Source organism: Centrocercus urophasianus, unplaced genomic scaffold, assembly GCF_019232065.1.
Source record: "Centrocercus urophasianus isolate 14NV4802_14NV808 unplaced genomic scaffold, USGS_Curo_1.0 seq_14, whole genome shotgun sequence".
In the NCBI taxonomy this organism is placed as follows: Eukaryota; Metazoa; Chordata; class Aves; order Galliformes; family Phasianidae; genus Centrocercus; species Centrocercus urophasianus.
Window position 1 is genome coordinate 51,918,549 of NW_024884586.1, and position 18,698 is coordinate 51,937,246.

General features: G+C 47.5%; 1 protein-coding gene across 1 annotated transcript in view; it reads right to left on the reverse strand.

The window, feature by feature from the left end:
• Nucleotides 1–18,698, reverse strand: part of FANCM (FA complementation group M) — a 60,055-nt gene that overhangs the window by 29,318 nt on the left and 12,039 nt on the right. The window contains exons 5-10 of the mRNA XM_042814340.1: nt 7,294–7,425; nt 6,656–6,788; nt 5,109–5,237; nt 4,424–4,525; nt 2,958–3,142; nt 1,918–2,124 (exon numbers count right to left, since the gene is read on the reverse strand). Coding sequence (XP_042670274.1) covers nt 1,918–2,124; nt 2,958–3,142; nt 4,424–4,525; nt 5,109–5,237; nt 6,656–6,788; nt 7,294–7,425 — 888 coding nt within the window. The remainder of the gene's footprint in view (nt 1–1,917; nt 2,125–2,957; nt 3,143–4,423; nt 4,526–5,108; nt 5,238–6,655; nt 6,789–7,293; nt 7,426–18,698) is intronic.

Here is an 18,698-nt window from a genome sequence, read left to right on the forward strand (position 1 = left end):
AGCTTTTTACATTCTGTCAGATGGCCAGAAGCAGGCACAACGCTTGCAAGAAATACAGCTCTTGCCTGGAGGAATCTGCCATCTACAATAGATACAGGGATGATGTAAACTGGATTACATCAGAATGAAAGGAGGTCAAGCAAATTAAGGTATAAAGTCATTAGTTAATATCATATGTGCTTCAAGACCTTTTAATTAGACTTCCTTTCATCGCACAACAGAGAAACCAAGACGAGAATGGAGAAAGTAAGGCATGAATCCAGTTCCCACAGCACATCTCTTGCCCTAAAACACTGCTCTGAGCACTGCTGGAGGCAGGGCAGCAGCAACGTTCTTGTGACAGCTCCAGTTGGAAACCAGGAGTCGAAAGGATGGACACAAGGAGATGCTCCCTGAATAAAGCTGGAAGGTGCTATGGTGAGCTTCATCAAGCTGCCCACAGGCATTCTGTTAAATGCTGGGATCCCAGCATAGGTTAAAAAAGTTGTTTTATGGAACAAAATTTGAGCAAGATTTTTGAATAACACAGGAGAACTATGTAGAAATACAACTGCTTAAGGGAAACGTCAAGGAATTTAAGGGATTATATCAATATCCCATTAGAGAGTGGAACCTTCAGTCTTCATGAGCAGAATTAGAAAACATCTCTTTACAAATACCATTCACCTCCATTTTAAACTCCCTTCCCTTCAAATACGCTTCCCCCTTTCTCCCCCCCTCAGACAGGACCCTTTTGACCAATTAAATTCCAGCTACCTACAAATTTAAATCAGAGGCACATTGTTGATAGGAACAGATCAAATATTAGCAAGACTCTGAAACTTGGGCTTTGCAATTAGCTTACACAGATCTCAAACTTCCCCTTCATGAAAGCCAGCCTACCTGAGAACCAGCCAAGCGAGTAAATGAAACCAAACAACAAAGAACAAAATCCATTTTCAGCCAGAACAGTGATAAAGCCTACAAATGCCTGGCATTCAAGATGATGCTGCAAGGTGAAAATGTGAAAGTGCAGCTTCATTTCACACTGCGACCAATCGAACCAAAGAGAGCTGCCCCAGGGATTGCCAGGCTTTCTCCCACCTAAGCACTGCTGTGTCATCTCGGGTCCCAAGCCCGTGGTCGTGCAGCTGTGGGCTGACCCTGGTCAGGCTGCTGGGACAGCTGAAGATCAGTTCCCAGCTCTCAGCTTAGCTCTCCCAGGTACATTTGTTTCCCAAGGGGCAGCCGGCACTCAGAGAAGATTAACTGTACTCAGAGCTGAGTGCTGAGATTCAGGAATTTAGCAAAAGTAGATTTCCACTTAAGCTGATCTCTTCAGACCTCATACGCAAGCTGCTGCCACTAAGCACTGCTCTGAGGGCGCGGTGCGTCAGCAGCTCAGAGCGAGGCACTTCCAGCCCCAGCCCTCAGCACTGCATTCTCATCTTTTCCTCAGTCTGCCCCCTAACCTTGGCAAAAAAAACCCCTGTGCTTTCTGCATCTCAGTTCATCATGGACAAACTAAGCGCTTTTAACAACAAAGGCTTCCAATCACACAATCATGAATGCTGGGGAACAGCTCCGAGATCCCCAAGCCCAACCCCAGCCCACCCACCATCCCACTGCCTACATCCCTCAGTGCCACATCCCCACAGCTCTGGGACACCTCCAGGGATGGTGACCCCACCCCAGCTGTGCCACTGCAGCACCGCTCTCACAGAGAAGAAATTTTTCCTAATATATCCAACCTGAAAGTCAAAGCCCTCAGCACTGAGCAAGCACGCACATTTTCTGACGCCATAGGCCACGATACCTTCCAGCACGGTCAAACAAGACGTTGCTGAGAGCACTCCCACGCAGCCAACTCCTAACATAAGTGCCCCGTTCCCATCCAAGCCCCCCATGTCTCCCAGTGAGGATGCAGCTCACGCTCACCCGCTCCTCGCGCCCCTCGGCGAGGATGACGACGACCCGGCCCTGCCGCTGCCGCCCCGTGCGCCCCATGCGCTGCACCAGCCGGATCGGGCTCTTCTGGGCATCAAAGCAGATGATGAGATCGACTTCTCCAATGTCCAGACCTTCTTCTCCCACGCACGTAGACACCAGGGTGTTATAGCCACCCTCGCGAAAGCGTTTGACCACCTGAAGAAAGGAATGGATTTCACAGGTTAGCCTGGAGGCCCCTCGTGCACGCTTCCTGGTTCAGCCAGATTTTGAAAAAGGAATAAACTTATATTTTACACCTACAAAACTCAGTCAGTCTTCCCGAATGTGTTGATTCCTTCATGGTGATCAAATACCACACACTAATACTATCAGCGCAGCCCTTCAATTCTAAACCAAAAAGAACACCGTATTCTGACTCTAACCAGAGTATTTTTCTAAAATTGATCTTCCAAGCCTTTCAATTATTATTTTTTTAAAACTTTGCTACATCAAAACTTAAAGATACATCTTCTTTTCCTATCTATGAGGAAAAAAAATCCCCAAAGCAAGTATTTATGTTTGATCATAGAATCCTACAATGGCCTGGGTTGCAAAGGAGCACAGTGCTCATCCAGCTCCAACCCCTGCTGTGTGCAGGTCGCCAACCAGCAGCCCAGGCTGCCCAGAGCCACATCCAGCCTGGCCTTGAATGCCTGCAGGGATGGAGCATCCACAGCCTCCTTGGGCAACCTGTGCCAGTGCCTCACCACCCTCTGGCTCAAAAACTTCCTCCTCATATCCAACCCAAACCTCCCCTGTCTCACTTTAAAACCATTCCCCTTGTCCTGTCACTGTACACCTTGTAAACAGCCATTTACATTGTGTTTAGTGAGTGTAGTTTTGGATAATCTGAAAGCAACTGAACCACCTAGGAATCTACCAATGACATCTGACATCTCAGTCATCACCACGCAACCCATATTAATATCTTCATTTATACATTTAATGTTCCTTATAAATGCTTCCAACTTCAAGTTTCAGCTGCTTACCTCCAGCTGCTCCTTTTGGGTGAAGCCCTTTGTGCTCTTTCCTGTGGCGTGCCCAACAAAAGTCATCACTCTAACAACTGGGCTGAACCGGGACAGCATTTCTGCGATTTCTTGCACACTATCCCGAAATGATGAGAAGATCATCACCCTGGTGTCCACAGATGTGCTTCCAGAAGTGGTTTGATCTGTTTAATTAAAGAAAGGCAGAAAAGTACTTCTATAAGTGATACAAAAGCAATGATCTCCCCAAAAACAGAGGACATCCCACAAGTTACACACTCACAGCTCTCATCTGAGTCAACAATTACAAGATACACTTCACCTATATGGCGTTTTGATTTTTCAAATACATTTTATTTCAACAAAATTCTTTTTAAAGTAACTAAAAAAAAAAAAAAACAACAGTTAAATTAATTAAAAAAAAAAATCAACAGTGGAGCAAACAGTTAATGATGAGCCCTTCAGCCTCCTTAGGCTAACCTGAAATTCCCAGAAAACGCTCCCAGATAGACCTGCTCCAACAATTCCTCTCTGGAATCAAAGCAGCATTCAAATTTTGGAGAATTTGCACCAACTCCAATGAGAATGGCTGATGTCTGAGGTAATGTTATTAATGCTGCTTTGAAAGGCTCAAGTTTGGTGGCAAGTATCTTGAAATAACATGAAAGATGCCTTCTTCCAAGGAGCGTACAGCATGACTTCGGGACGTCACTGCAGAGTCCAGAGCAAAACAAAGTCAGCTGGGCATAGCAGTGAACAGCAGCACAGCAGCAGTCCAGCACAGAGCACGGTGCAGTGCAGGGATGTGTAACAGCTTTCTGTGACTTACTGCCCCAAGCCACACCTGCCTCTACAGCACAGGAACCCCATGACAGCAGAAAGGTTCAAAACCTTCCCTTGCTCTCTTACTCTGTTGCTTCTGAATGTTCTTCCATCACAATCACTTGTATCTCCCAGCTCTGTGGCAAAGACAAGCTCTGCTCCAAAGCAAAGGCAGAAAGACCTGCACCTGTATTAGGTTTCTTAGCAAGGTGCCTTTAACCAAAAGCATATCTTAATGCTACACAGAGACAAAATGTGCCTCCTGGACACTTCTCTTTTTAATACTTTATTTTAAATCACATAGGGATACTTTCAGAGCACAAGTCTCAGCAGCGAGACAACAGCATCTTTCCTAGTGGTCAAAAGGTCAAAGCTGTATCCCTTCAAAAACTTCAACTCCATTTCAATGCTCTATTAGAGTTCATCAAATTTCTTATGAATATCCATCAACAGACCAGGTAATCTGCAGTGAAACACAATCTAGAGCACAACCCTGTAGCCATTTGATTTCCTTAGCACAGTACCCACCAGAACAGCCTGCCTACAAGAAACACCTGAACAAATGAAATCAGAGGGCTCTTCTGTTCATTTTTGTCAACAGCTTCAACTGTTCACTCCTTTTTCTTTGAGCTGTCAGCACTTACCAGAACATCCCATCTTCCAGGACTTGAAGTGCTCTATTACTATTTCCTCCAATTTCTTTAATTTTGGATGACTGTAAATAAATTCCTTTTTATTTTCAGACACTGAAAAAAAAGACAGAAAGCAATTAGAGATATAAATGAAACTGCCACAACTATAAAGATTCAATGAAGTTCTCCTGCTTTTCTCCTTTTCTCCTGCTACAGTTCTCCAGTATCACAGAGTCACAGAATGGTTTGGGTTGGAAGGGACCTCAAGGATCCTCAAGCTCCAACCCCCAAGTCAGGCATACAGATTCCTGGTGCCTGCACTCACTGCATTCACCTAAACAAAAACTGCAGTGAACTACTTACTGAAGTCTGTTTGTTAAATCCAGTTTTTTAAAGCATGCTGTTATCATGTCACAGTCACAGTGTGAAAGGTATGCAGCCAAAGCATAATATTTCAACCTTTCATTTGAAATCAAATTACAAACTTCAAATGCACAGAACTCATGGGAAGGTAGCTAAACCCACCGAGAGATGGGAAACACCACAAAGAGTCTGGAGAAACTGATCTCAAATAAAGAACTATATAGCCAGGTGTATCAAAATGCACAGCTTCCTGCATCCACAAACTGTGCAGAAATACTCAGTGTTTCCATTAAACAGAAAGTAAATATCCTGTCCCTAAAGGGGAAACACCAACCTGTTCTACTCTTGTGAAGATTTCCATTTGCTGAAGTCTGACACATGTCTGAAAACATGTCTGCCAGCTGCTGGTACAGCCTCATGAAGTCCTCATTGCGACCAAGTTCATTCTTTGTACGAGTTAATCCTGTGCAAAAGAAGTTAAAACACCTCAGCATTCAGACTCCAGAGCAAATCTCACTTTTGCAGTCCAAAAGATAAACTTCTCAAAAGCAGTGAACTCCTTTCAAGAGCTAAGTGCCATAAGTTGGCTTAGGAAATACAGCAAACATTGTTTAGAGTCGGTATTTTCTCAGGGAAAATGCCACTGGAGATCTGAAGGATGAAAACTATTTGTAGGAACAGAAGCCTGGGGTCCCTGGGTAAACTGAAAGCTCCTACCTCAACCATTCAGCAGGAAGAAAGCTGTCCAGAAATGCTGTGGGTTTTTTTTTAACCGACTGACAAGAAAGAAACCTCGTCTAAAAGCTCAAAGTAACAAACCAACAAGTCTCTGGGATGACTTTCTGACAGTGCAGAAAAGAATTTTGTTCCATTCAAATCAGAAAGCAAATGTACCAAATGCAGAACAGAAAAACCAGTTACTAAAAATATTTTCCCTCTGTCACCTTTTAACAGCAGACGTGAATTTAAGGCGTCTGAGAATCAAGGAAGCACATGAAGTGCTCCCCAGCACCAACAGGAGCTCTGTGCCATCAGAGAACAACCTGAAATCAACTGTAAAAAGGACAGAAGCATAAAATTCACAAGACAATATATTAGCACACACACACCATAAGCAGACATTCTGCAGACACTCTGTGGTATGTGATGTGCACTGCACACCTTCGGGTCACACACAGGACAAAGCAGTGCTGTTTTAATTAAGCAGTGCTTTGGGCAAAGTGCTGGCTAAGCTATCCCAAGTTACGTGGCCAGATGACACACATGCAAAGGAGAATGAAGCAAGAGACCACAAAGCTTCATCCCATGGCATTCTGCACTGCTGAAACCATCCCCTCCCTGACACAAACTGCAGTTTGACACTGCCAAGTGGAAATTCAGCAGAGATGTCAGAACCAAACCAGCTGCAGCTTCATATCTCCCTATGTGAGATCCTGCACAGCTGGGATAGAAATTCTAGTGTGATGTACCCACATTTATAATCTTCTGGCAAAGGTGCTTCAATCATGCATACACTTTAAGAACTTCTGCTACAGGGGGAGCTCCATACTGGGAGAATTGCTTTACCGAGCAATTTTGGTTTAAATAGTTTAGCACTTTATCTCTGTCTGTCCTGAGGTATTACTGCCTCTTAGTTTGTTTTTTTGTGCCTTATTTTTTGTCAAAATTACTGCTGTACATACACGTGCTTTCCCAAATATACCCCATCTGTAACACTGAGTTAATGCAATTCCTAGGGGGTCAAAGGAAAAACAAACACCAATTAGGCTTGCAACCCACTCGTTATATTAATTGATTTGTATAAAGCTAGCGAGACAGATGAGGTAAATTAATTGAGGAACAGTGGGAAAAAAAGGAAGGATGCTTCTGAAGACAGCTCACCTTTTGATCCGTCCATAATTCCACAAAGGTAGATGAATAACGATCGCACTCCCATTTGCTGCAGCAGCTCATAACCATGATATAAACTGATGCAGAGCGCAAAATCTCCTTCAATTATGCCTTGCTGCATCCCCTGTGAAAATAAAACCAGCTCACCATTAAATGAGATGATAAACAGCAGGAATCGTACTGCCATTCTTACAACAAATACGAGATGAGTGTCTGAGCAACAGGGCCAAAGAACAAAGCGATGCATAGCAAGTGTCTGCCTGCAGGCAGGTTAGAGGAGTTGGGCACCCCATGACAACTGACAGACAAGAGGTGCAGTCATGGCATTTTGAGGGGAAGTGCAACTTTGCTCATCATGAACTACAGAGCAATTTCTCAAAACAATCCCAGTTGGGAAAAACACTTCTTCTCTTTTTAACTCTCCCACAGTAGAATCAGGAACGGTGGAACAAGTAGGACTGTTTTATTCCAAAGCTAAAACCAGGATGTTACATTAGAAATCTAAATACACCAAAAAACCTCATAAACTCCGAAGTGCTGTTTTTTATTTACTACTTTAATGTAGTAAATGTTTAACTAAAACGATTAACTTCTGTGTTTAATAACACGAAATAAATGACGGCGCTTACCACGTTTTGAGGAGAAGGGTTTTTTCTGTACTGATCTCTCGCTAGAATTATCTGGTACTTGGTGAGGCTGGGGATGTCCCGCCTTGCTAAAACCCCCATTTTGATCAGGCGTCCAGCAAACGTTTCTAGCACCTGCAAACAGAAGTATACAAGACATGTGAAGGTTAAAGATGTTCAGCCTCCTGCAGTAGTTTTATTTTTACATCTCTGGTACAGCAGGATGCAAATCACTCATTTACTTTACTTGAAATGTTGAATTGTTCATAACCAGGTGGTTTCAAAGTAACTTGTTAGTGTACCAGACACAACCATCACAGTATTTTACCACAGTGCGGTTCCCTACTGAACTGCCCGCCATGGCAGCTCCTCCACATGCTGCCAACCCCAACCTTCTCCACGATGCTCAAACCAGCACCAGCAGACGACCAGCCCAGGTTGGAGGTGTGTGTGGCAGGGGTGGGAGCAGAGGTGAGCAGCAAGGGATGAGCAGAAGGCAGCTGGGCCCAGAACACAGGCTGCCCTGCTTCCCTCAGCCAGCAGGCTATTTATTTTTACACATCACATGTACCTGCTTTCCACATTGGTGAAACGAGGGAGCTGACCTGCACTAATTCACCGTAATCTTGTTTTTCCTCTTTGTTTCTCAGCCTTATGTGGTCAGGACTTATTTATGTATTTATTTATATAGACTTAGCTTTGCAGGAGCGCTAACTGTAATAATTGGAGTAATCAGATTTGCTCTACAGAATGACTTACAATCCACCAGCCCACTTGGCGAGCAGAACCCAAAGCACTCGGTGTCCTACAGCACGACGATACGCCTGCCAAAGGCACCCTGACCTATGGCAGCAGGCAGCCCCTGACCTGCATGCGGTGCTTCCCTGCTCTGCTGCAGCCTGCCCCAGCTCAGCCCAACCACAGCGCAGAGCTGCAGCCTAACAGCCCCTATCCCCTGTGCTGCTTCTCCCAGCCTGCTGAAAATCGAGTCTGACTGAACCAACGATGACATTCTTTCATTCTACACACAATGCTGACTTAAGTATGTCTGCAGTTTCTGAAGATGAAACACCCTAAGATGAAAACCAAAGCCATTTTAAAACTGTGATGCATGTTTGAACACTAAGTAACAACGCTCCATTCATCCTCCGCGTGCGTTTCATGCTGTGCTGGGTTTTCAGAGCCCATCAAGTTGCACAAATATTATTAATATCTGCACTATTCACACACCGTCAAGCAGCAGCATTTACTTTAACTGCTCTCTGCTGCTTTGGTTGTTTTCATAGTTTGGTGCTGCCTCAGCTTCTTGCCCTGTGTACAGTGCCTGCATGGCACGAAGAGGTAAATCCCGAGAAAGGGGAGAGGCAATGATTGCCACCACAACTCCAGCGGTATTAATCACCCAAAGAAACAAAAAACACACAGAGAACGGTGATAGGGCAAAGGAAAAATTGTGAAAGCAGAAGCTAAACTGAGAAAACAACGCACTGGGGAATTTCCATGCTGCTGGCTGTGGGCCCACAGCTCTTTCAAAAACAACTCTCTGCAGTCGGCAGCTAAGCGGATTACAACAGATAAAGGCTGCTGAGAAATAATAGAAACACAGCCTAAATTCCAAACACCAGCGCACCTCAGGCTGCCGTGGGCCTTTGGACAGGAACAGCACAGAATCATAGAATTGCTCAGGTTGGAAAAGACCTTAAGGATCATCGAGTCCAACCACGGCCCAACCATCCTACCCCAACTCTAAGAACATCACATCCCTGAGCACCACATCCAAACGGTTTGTAAGCACATCCAGGGATGGTGACTCAACCTCCTCCCTGGGCAGCCCATGGCAGTGCTTCACAGCCCTTTCTGCAAAGAAGTGTTTCCTGATATCCAACCTAAACCTCCCCTGGCGCAACTTGAGGCCATTTCCCCTCATCCTGTTCACCTGTTCACCAGTGAGAAGAGACCAGCCCCGCTCTGCTGCAATCACCTTTCAGATATTGGAAGACAGCAGTCAGGTCTCCCCTCAGCCTCCTTTTCCCCAGACCAAACAGCCCCAGTTCCTTCAGTCTCTCCCCATAGGCCACATTCTCCCAGCCCTTCACAGCCTTGTTGCCCTTCTTTGCACCTGCTCCAGCACCTCCACGTCCTTTCTGTACTGAGGTGCCCAAAACTGAACCCAGAACTTGAGGTGAGGCCTCACCAGTGCTGAGTACAGGGCAGGAGTTCCCCAGTCCTGCTCACCACAGCATTCCTGACACAAGCCAGGACGCCACTGGCCTTCTTGGCCACCTGGGCACATTGCTGGCTCATATTCAGCTGCCTGTCCATCAGTACACCAAGGTCCCCTTCCATCAGAAAGACAGAATGTAGAATATATATACATATACACATATGTATACATACACACACACAAAACCACCCAGAAGCCTGAACTGCTCCTTTTTTTAGTGGAATACCACTTGCACAGCACTTCTTGCTCCCATCGGAACCCAAGCAGTTAAGTGATGAGAACAATGGAGATGCTTAGGATCAAGCTTTGGTCACAACTAGTGGAAATGGGGTCAGTCTCTCAACACAAAAATATTTATTTAGAAAAGAAATTAATGCTTTAATTAAAAATTAAAGCCCACATGAGCATAATATCTCTGCACTGGTTTGTTATTTCCTATGCTTGTTGCATAACTTTTTTGTTTTTTAATTTCCCATTACTTGTATTTTTATGTTTCTTCTCTTGACCTGGTTTATAACATGCAAGAAAATCATATTGGCACTGTTTGCTCAGTGTCCAATTTAATCATCTTCTGCAAAACAAACCAAGGAAGACTATTACAAAAGACAGCAGGATCCAGGCACCTGGAGCTTCAAAACTAACAGAACAGTAAACATAACCTACTTAGAAGAGATACAGAAACAAGCACTACTCAGAGTGATTGCTTTTATCTGGTCTCCCTACCTTTACTTTTAATTGAAAAGATAATACTTCTGGATTAGGCCTCCTGAACCTTTCCAAAACATTGACATGTTACATTACACTCATTTAGATGAATTTCTTGCTAGGACTAATGACTTCTTCTAGCTTGCTAAATGCAATTTAAAAAGCTGACAGATTTACTACCAGTATATACAAGGCAGCCGGTGAAGTTACCCACGCTGCACTAAAACTGCCAGGAACACAAAGGTTTTGGCAGAACAAGAACCTTCCCAGCTCCAGCCGTGCCAAACGCAGAACCTATATGCAAGGATACAAGGCTGCAAGGTGTGATGGAGAGCTACTATCACAGCTTTCCTGTGTGGGAACACCACTGTGTCCTACATCTGCACATGGCCTAATGGCACACGGGGCCAGGCAGCTTCACAACACCCCTCTGGGTTTGTTGTACCCCACACAAACATTGCACTGCTCAACTCTCAACTCTGGAGTAGCAACTTTTCAACAGAGTGAATTAAGAAAAGAAGGAAAGAGGAGGCTTTTCCCACATCTGGACCCCACAGTTCTCAGCTGGAAAGCTGGTTGAGCAGCGTATTTGCCACAGGTCTTCAGGGAAGGGTTCTGGTTGTACCGTGCTGGTGGAGTGACTTTGTAGGAAGGCGTGAAGGCAACAGGGGTCTTCCAATATCACATAGAATCACACAGAATCACATAGAATCAATGGAAACGACCTAAAAGATCATCTAGTCCAACCGTCTGCTCATCACCATTGCCACCACAAGCACTAAACCATATCATGCAGCACGTCATCCAGACGCCTCTTCAACACTGCCAGGGATGGTGACTCCACCACCTCCCTGGGCAGCCATTCCAGTGCCTGACCACTCTCTGAGAGAAAAAGTTCTTCCTCATGTCCAACCTAAACCTCCTCTGATACAACTTGTGGCCATTACCCCTTGTCCTGCTCGCTGCCCGGGAGAAGAGGCCAAACCCCTCTCCACCACAGCCTCCCTTCAGGAGGTTGCAGAGCGCAGTCAGGTCTCCCCTGAGCTCCTCTTCTCCACACTGAACAATCCCAGCTCCCTCAGCCGCTCCTCATCAGCCCTGTGCTCCAGACCCCTCACCATTTCGTTGCCCTTCTCTGCACACGCTCCAGGGCCTCAAGGTCTTTCTTGTAGTGAGGGGCCCAAAACTGAACACAGCACTCGAGGTGCGGCCTCACCAGAGCTGAGTGCAGGGGATGCTCACCTCCCTGCTCCTGCTGGCCATTCCTAATGCAGGCCAGGATGATATTATTCAGGGCTCATGTTCAGCCGAGCACCAACCAACACCCCCAGCTCCTTCTCTTCTCCACACTCACAGCCACTCATCCCCAAGACTATAACGCTGCATGGGGTCGTTGTGACCAAAGTGCAGGACCAGACACCTGGCCTTGTTGAACCTCAGCCCAGCGATCCAGCTGATCCAGATCCCTCTGCAGGGCCTCCCTGCCCTCAGGCAGATCCACACCACCTCCCAGCTTGGTGTCATCTGCAAACTTACTGAGGATACAATCAATGCCCTCATCTAGGTCATCAATAAAGATACTAAACAAGATGGGCCCCAGTACCGACCCCTGTGGTACACCACTTGAAACGGGTCACAGCTGGACTTCACTCCATTCACCGCGACCCGCTGGGCACGGCCCTCAGCCAGTTCCTTACCCAAAGAAGGGCAGACCTGTCCAGGTCACAGGCAGCCAGTTTCCCCAGAAGCAGCCCGTGAGAGATCATGCCAAAGGCTGTGCTGAAGTCTAGGAAGACATCAGCAGCCCTTCCCTCATCTACCAGACTGGTCACCCAGTCATAGAAGGAGATGAGGTTGGTCAAGCACAACCTGCCTTTCATGAACCCTGCTGGCTGGGCCTGATCCCCTGGACACTGCGTACATGCCGTGCAATCTCATCCAAGATGATTTGCTCCATCACCTTCCCTGGTACCAAGGTCAGGCTGACAGGCCTATAGTTCCTCAGATCCTCCTTACAGCCCTTCTTGAAGATGGGAGTCACATCAGCAAGCCTCCAATCCTCTGGGACTTCACCAGTTAACCAGGAGCACTGACAGATGGCTGAGAGGGGCTCGGCAATCACCCCCGCCATGGGGTGCAGCCCATCCGGTCCCATGGACTTGTGACAGTCCAGATGGAGGAGGAGCTCTCTGTCTCCACGGAATCACTGGGGGCATATTCTCAGCAGTGTCCCAGACTTCCAGATCAGGCCATAAAAAGCCCAGAGGATAACTGGTCTGGCTATTAAAGGCAGACGTAAAGAAGGCATTGAGGACCTCAGCCCTCTCCTTGTCCTCAGTGACCACATTCCCTGCTGCTGAGATCTGGAGCATTCATTGCTTTGTTTTAGGAAATAAAAAGGGCTGTTTAACAAAGTGTGATGCCTTGGGAGGGGTAACCCTAACATCCCCTAAAAGTTCCAGCAGGAACTGTGCACCACCTGTGCAAACTGTAACTCAGCTTCAAGTGGAAGAGCCCAGGGACGCCAGCAGCACAGAGCCCCATGGGGGGAGACACAGAGGGATGGAGCAGCTCACACACTGCTCACCAGCTGCACAGAGCCCTGCACTCCCTGTACACAGGAGAACAAACAGCTCATTGGCATGTCTGGGGAAACCTCTCAGATCATAAAAACAGCATGTCAACGAAGAGGAGGACAATTATTAACATAAAAAGGTGTGGGGCTGCAACAGAAGATGGCTGAGGAAGGCACAGGAGCTTGTGCTCAGTTTGAGTTACTCTCCGTGTATCTCAGAGCTGTGACAAACGACCAGTAGACTCTAACTGTAAGATAGAAGAGTGCTGTTACATGTAAGCTTTGTGCTGACAGATTCCTATCTCCCTTAAAGCAGAAATACAGAAACAGGGACACAGAAGGGAACGGTGCTTTTAAGATGATCTTCTGATTCTCTAAAACCAGTACCAATCAACAGACAAAGCATCTTTATTCCTCTCAAAGTTTCTTTGTCACACTGATGCTAATTCATAAAATCACAGAACAGCTTGGGTTGGAAGGGACCTCAAGGATCATCAAGCTCCAACCCCACTGCCGTGTGCAGCGTTGCCAGCCACCAGGTCCAGGACCAGATCACATTGCCCAGGGCCCATCCAACCAGGCTTTGAACATCTCCAGGGACGGCACCCACAGCTCCTCACCATCCTCTCAGTGAAAACCTCCACTGACATCTACTCTCAATCTCCCTTCCTTTAGTGTAAAACCTTTCCCCTTTGTCCTACCGCTGTCTGCCCATGTAAAAAGTTGACTTCTCTCCTTCAGTCTCCCTTTTAATATTGGAAAGCTGCCATGGGGTCTCCTGAGAGCCTTCTCCTCTTCAGGCTGAACACCCCCAGCTCGCAGCGTTTCTCCATAGGAGAGGTACTCCAACCTCTGAGCACCCTCTGGACCCACTCCAGCAGCCCCACATCTCTCTGTGCTGGTCCCAGGTCTGGATGCAGCACTGCAGGCATGGCCTCACAAAGGCAGAGCAGGGGAGGACAGCCCCTCTGTCGGTGCAGCCCAGACTGCAGCTGGCCTTCCAGACTGCAAGTGCACACTGCTGGCACAATCTTCTATTACAGCGTATTTCACTTATAAAAAAGGCCTACAGTTTGTACTTTTCAAGTAATTTCACTGAGAATATTTTTCCTCTGTTACTTGAGAGGTTATGAAAAGAAATGGTATTTCTATACCGATCTGTAGTTCAGTAAATGGCATCTCTTTGCACATAACAGAATGCATTGTATCTTCAATCTGCAAGGCTGAATATTTTTTCTTCTTGTATATACAGAGAAATAACCCTCAGGAAAACACCAGGAATGCAGCACTAACAAAACCACCAAGATCCAGCAGCTACACACAACATCAGTAAGTTGCAGGAAAAAATAAGCAAAAAAAAAAATCAGCTTTGTTCAGCTCTAGGAATAGTCCTATGCTAACAGTCCTAACAGCACCAGACACAGACCATGGCACATCTTCAGCACTCTATCAGGCAGCTTCTTGTATAAAATTACCAGGCACATCACAAAATAAAACCAAATGAAATAAACAAAGAGCAGATCTTCAAAGGAGGATCTGAAATTCCTGCTAGCCTCTCTCTTGGAGCAGCCACTTACCCTCCAAACGATGCCAGAACAAGGGTTGGAATAGTTTTCTGTTACAAAGCATCAGAATCACTTCTGCAGGCTGAGGAGAAGCCTCTGCACACTGAGCCCAGAAGTCAGCCCATCTCCAGAGCACTGACCAGCTGGGAGCCATCTGAGGTGCCACAATTAAATTGTAGTAATTCAACTTGCCCAACCATGCAGAAATTCCCAATCCTCACAAGTGAAGGAGGTGCTCGTACTGTACTGAAGCACTGTTCAAGACGTTACCTGTGATGTGGATGCATTCATACAGTGACTTGTTTCATGATACCCACCTGCAGCCAAGCAGCTGCCCCACATAGGCACAGCTTGATGAACGAAGCCTGATAACACCCACAGCTCAGCCCCTGTCAGCATGTGCTCCACGAGTCCCGTGATTCAGCACATCAGGAGCTGACCATGAAATCACATCACCAAGCAAGGCTGTCAAGAGACAACCTACCTTGGCTTGCCACCTTTGGCTGGCAGAAGGAACACATCACAGAACTGATTTCAGTCTGTTCTGTGCCACTACGACCAGCGAACTCCTGCTCCTAAGGCAACTAATACTTTGTTGGATCAGGGAACGGAGCCTGGGAGGGAGAATTAAGTGTCACATCTCACAGACAACAGCTTCATTCCCAACCCATGTTCTCCTTCCCCTACAGGCATCTCAGCAGCGTATGGGAGAGATTCCTTTCCTTAAAGAAAAGTGAAAGATCCATGGCTTCCCTTTCCTGCCTGAGACAAAGGGAGTGCAACTCATATTCCAGTAGTGTTGGGAACCACGGACAGGCAGCTACAAGCAGGGCTGCACGCTCTGCACAGCCCACAGTCAGGTCCGGCTCTGGGACAGCCCTCCCACATTGCGGGGAGCTGCGTGCCTTTTCCTTTCCATAATGTGATATAGCCATCAAATCCCAAAGCTGGATATTCAAGCACAAAATGACTCCCAGATTTTGGGTGCAACCAGCTTCCAATAACATTGCAGGAACTCCTGAAAAAAATGATGGATGTGCCAGGAAAGAAAGGGAGCAAGGAAAGGAAAGGAGTTGGGAAGGGAAAGAAAAGCAGACAGGAGAGAGAAAGCAGATGGAAATGGAAAAGAGCTGCGAAAGGGGAGAAGCAAAAAGAAAAAGAGCAGAAGGAAAAGGAGCTGGGAAAAAAGAAAGCAGCAAGGAAAGGGAGATGGGAAAGGAGCGGAGCTGGGAAGGCGAACCTTCCTTAATACCTGAAAGCACACGAAATGCAAACACCCTGACAGCTGCACGGCTGGGAGCTGGCAGCAGCAGGCAAGGCAGAAAGGCAGCTGCAGACAGGTGTGTAAAACACACGCACGCACACCTGCTGTCCCCGTGCCCGCCCCTCGCTCCCGCCCCCTCCGAGCCCTTCATAAAGCGGCTCCGCACACACGGCGCGGCACGGCGCACCCGGCGCGATGGAGACGGGCGGCTGCCGCATGAGCGGCGCGGAGCCGAGCGGCCCGGCCGCCATCACGCTGGAGGATCTGGACGGCGTGGCGGAGGAGAGCGCCGACTCGGCGTACCACAGCCACGGCAGCAGCCTGGAGGAGGAGGGGGCCGAGCGCATGGACGACGAGGAGCAGGAGCGGCTGCTGAACTACTGGCAGAGCGTGGGCAGGGGGCACCAGGTGGACGTGCCCCGCGGTAAGCCGGCCGAGCGCGGGGCGGGGGGCGCGGGCGGCTCTCCCGTCGTTCGCCTTCCGAGCTGCGGGGCGTCGACCCGTTTCCGCTCACTGGAGCCGATGGGGGCCGACGGCCTTGGTTAAAAGTTCAGTCGGCCGCCTCCGAGCTACAGAATGGTAGAACCGTTCGGTTGGAAGGGCCGGCGCCAGTGATGCTATGATGTTGTAGGAACACGCCTCAGTGGGGCGAGCTGAGTAGGCCGTCTGTTCTTAAACGTAAGCTATCTTTCAGTGCCAGCTTTCAGTAAACTAGAGGCTTAAATTTGCTTTTTGACAAGCTGCCAGGTTTGCGCCAATGAAAAGTTCTGTATTTTCCACATTGAGCATAGAAAAATCAGAGAAGCTGTAGCAAATAGCACAGCTCAGCGACCACAAGCCGCCTTTTGCAGTGTAACGCTGAGCAGGGATCCTCAGCACTGCTGCTGGGCTCCTAAACAGCCTTCAAAGAGGAGGGAGGCAGCAAGCCCCAAAGAGACTGCCTTAAGCTCTGCTGAAATGGACCAGCCGCTATTGACGCTCCTTCACTCCAGCACAAAGGGCACAAGCTCACTTTCTCCCTTTTCAAGTAATTCCCAGAAATTCCATGTTACATTTCTGATGCCTTAAGAAGGAGAACTGATGGCTCCTTGGGTACCAGAACACCTCGAGCCTGGCTGAGAGCTGTGAATGCACAGCACCAGCAGGGCAGCCCTGGGCTCCAGTACTCACTGTGCAGTCCTTAGGATAGCAAGCCAAGCATCACAGAATGGTTTGGGTTGGAGGGGACCTTTAAGGTCATCTAGCTCCAGCCCCTGCTGCAGGCAGGGCCACCTCCCATAGCCCAGGTTGCTCACAGCCCCATCCAGCCTGGCCTTCAGTGCTTCCATGGAGGGGCATCCACAGCCTCGCTGTGCAACCTGGTCCAGTGTCACATCGCCCTCACAGTAATTAATTCCTTCCTGATATCTGGTCTAAATCTACCCTCTTCCAATTTAAAGCTATTTCCTCTCATCCTGCTGCTACCTGCCCTTATAAAAAGTCAAAAGTGGTGCACGTGCCAAAGTAGTATGTTGCCACATTTTGGTTACTATAACAGAAAAGGTTTGCTTCATAATGTGAAGCAGGTATTACAAAAATCAGGAGAGGGCTTCCTTCAGGTCCTGCCTGGAGCTGTCAGAGAGGGTTGCACCTTACCTAGCAGAAAGAGCCTGTCAGATTAGCTTGCATGCTCCATTCTAAGTACAGGGGAACTGTTATCCCCTAGGGCAGCATGCAGTCAACTAGAGCATCCCCAGCCTCAGGAGTCCCAGAGGAAACATGGATGACTCCCTGTGAAGAGAAACCCACCGCTCTACCCATTGCAGCTGATGCTGCAGTGCACACAAATGTGGGATTTATTTGCTGCCACAGTGGTAGCTGTGCAGCCAGGGCACTGCAGTCTTAACAGCAGAGCATATGCTTGCTGTAGCCTAGTGGTAAAGTCTGTCTTGTTCTGGGCTGTGCAAGCCTGGCACCTTGCTGCATGGTGGCAGCACGCCTTGGAGAAAGACATCTTGCTAGTAGCTTTTGTTAGTACCTTGTAAGGGTTACAGAGCAGCATCACCCTCCTACAGACATCGTGAGATTTGAACACAAGCTTATAGGACTGACATACCAATTTGTCACTGTTAGCAAGACCACAGTAATCCTGCAGTGAGACTGATCAGCCTGTGCCAAACCCTGCAGCCAAAAAGGAAAGTACAGGTGTAGGATGATGCAATACGGCTTTCTTGGCTTGAGAACTCTATGTTATCCACTCCCAGCAGAAGCAGAAAACATGCTGCAGCAGTTCCTTCACATTTCTCAATTATAACTTCAACACAAGATTAACAAGAGAGCTGTTAAGCATGGAAAACACCCACTTGCTGTAGCGTTAGGCTATCTAAAGATCCGCAGCATACAAAGCAGCATGTTCTGAATTGAGCACCCTGGCTCCAGATCAAGCTTCAGATATTGACTTGCACGTGATTTTCCATCAGTTCCAATACACTCCCCATGCTGAGGTTATGTCACATGGGCAGTAGCACATCTGTGCAGATATGTGACTGCTGGGCATGCAGGGAAGGAGCCATGGGGGGAAGGATGGAAGGAAGAGGCTGCTGTCAAGCGTGCATCATCTACAGAAAGCCCTTTGTAAAGATTAGCCTCTTTCACAAACCTACCCACAGCTTGGGATACAATTATTTCATAACCATAATTTACAATTTTAAAACGTAATTAAACCAAGCCCTCACCCAGGTGCACTGTTACAACTCATTATCACCTCGCCTCATTTTGTCACACCAGGATTCAGGTTACCAAGCCTGGACTGAGAGAGCATTTGTATGTGAAACAACTCCCTTGCTTTGAGCCATGAAAGCTGAGTGCTGTGCAGGGCTCAGTATTCACAGTGCACATCATGCTGCTGTGCTGGTGGGCACGGATTTGTGGAGTGAAGAGTAAAACTGAAGGGACTTCCATTGGTTGTAACTGTTACCCCGTGTGTTAACATGCAGAAAAGAATCTGATCACATTTGTCAGTGAAAGAATCAGAGTTAAGGTTTCCAGGGCCTTAAAAGATCTTCTAATTTGCCACTCTACAAATCCAGAGCTGAA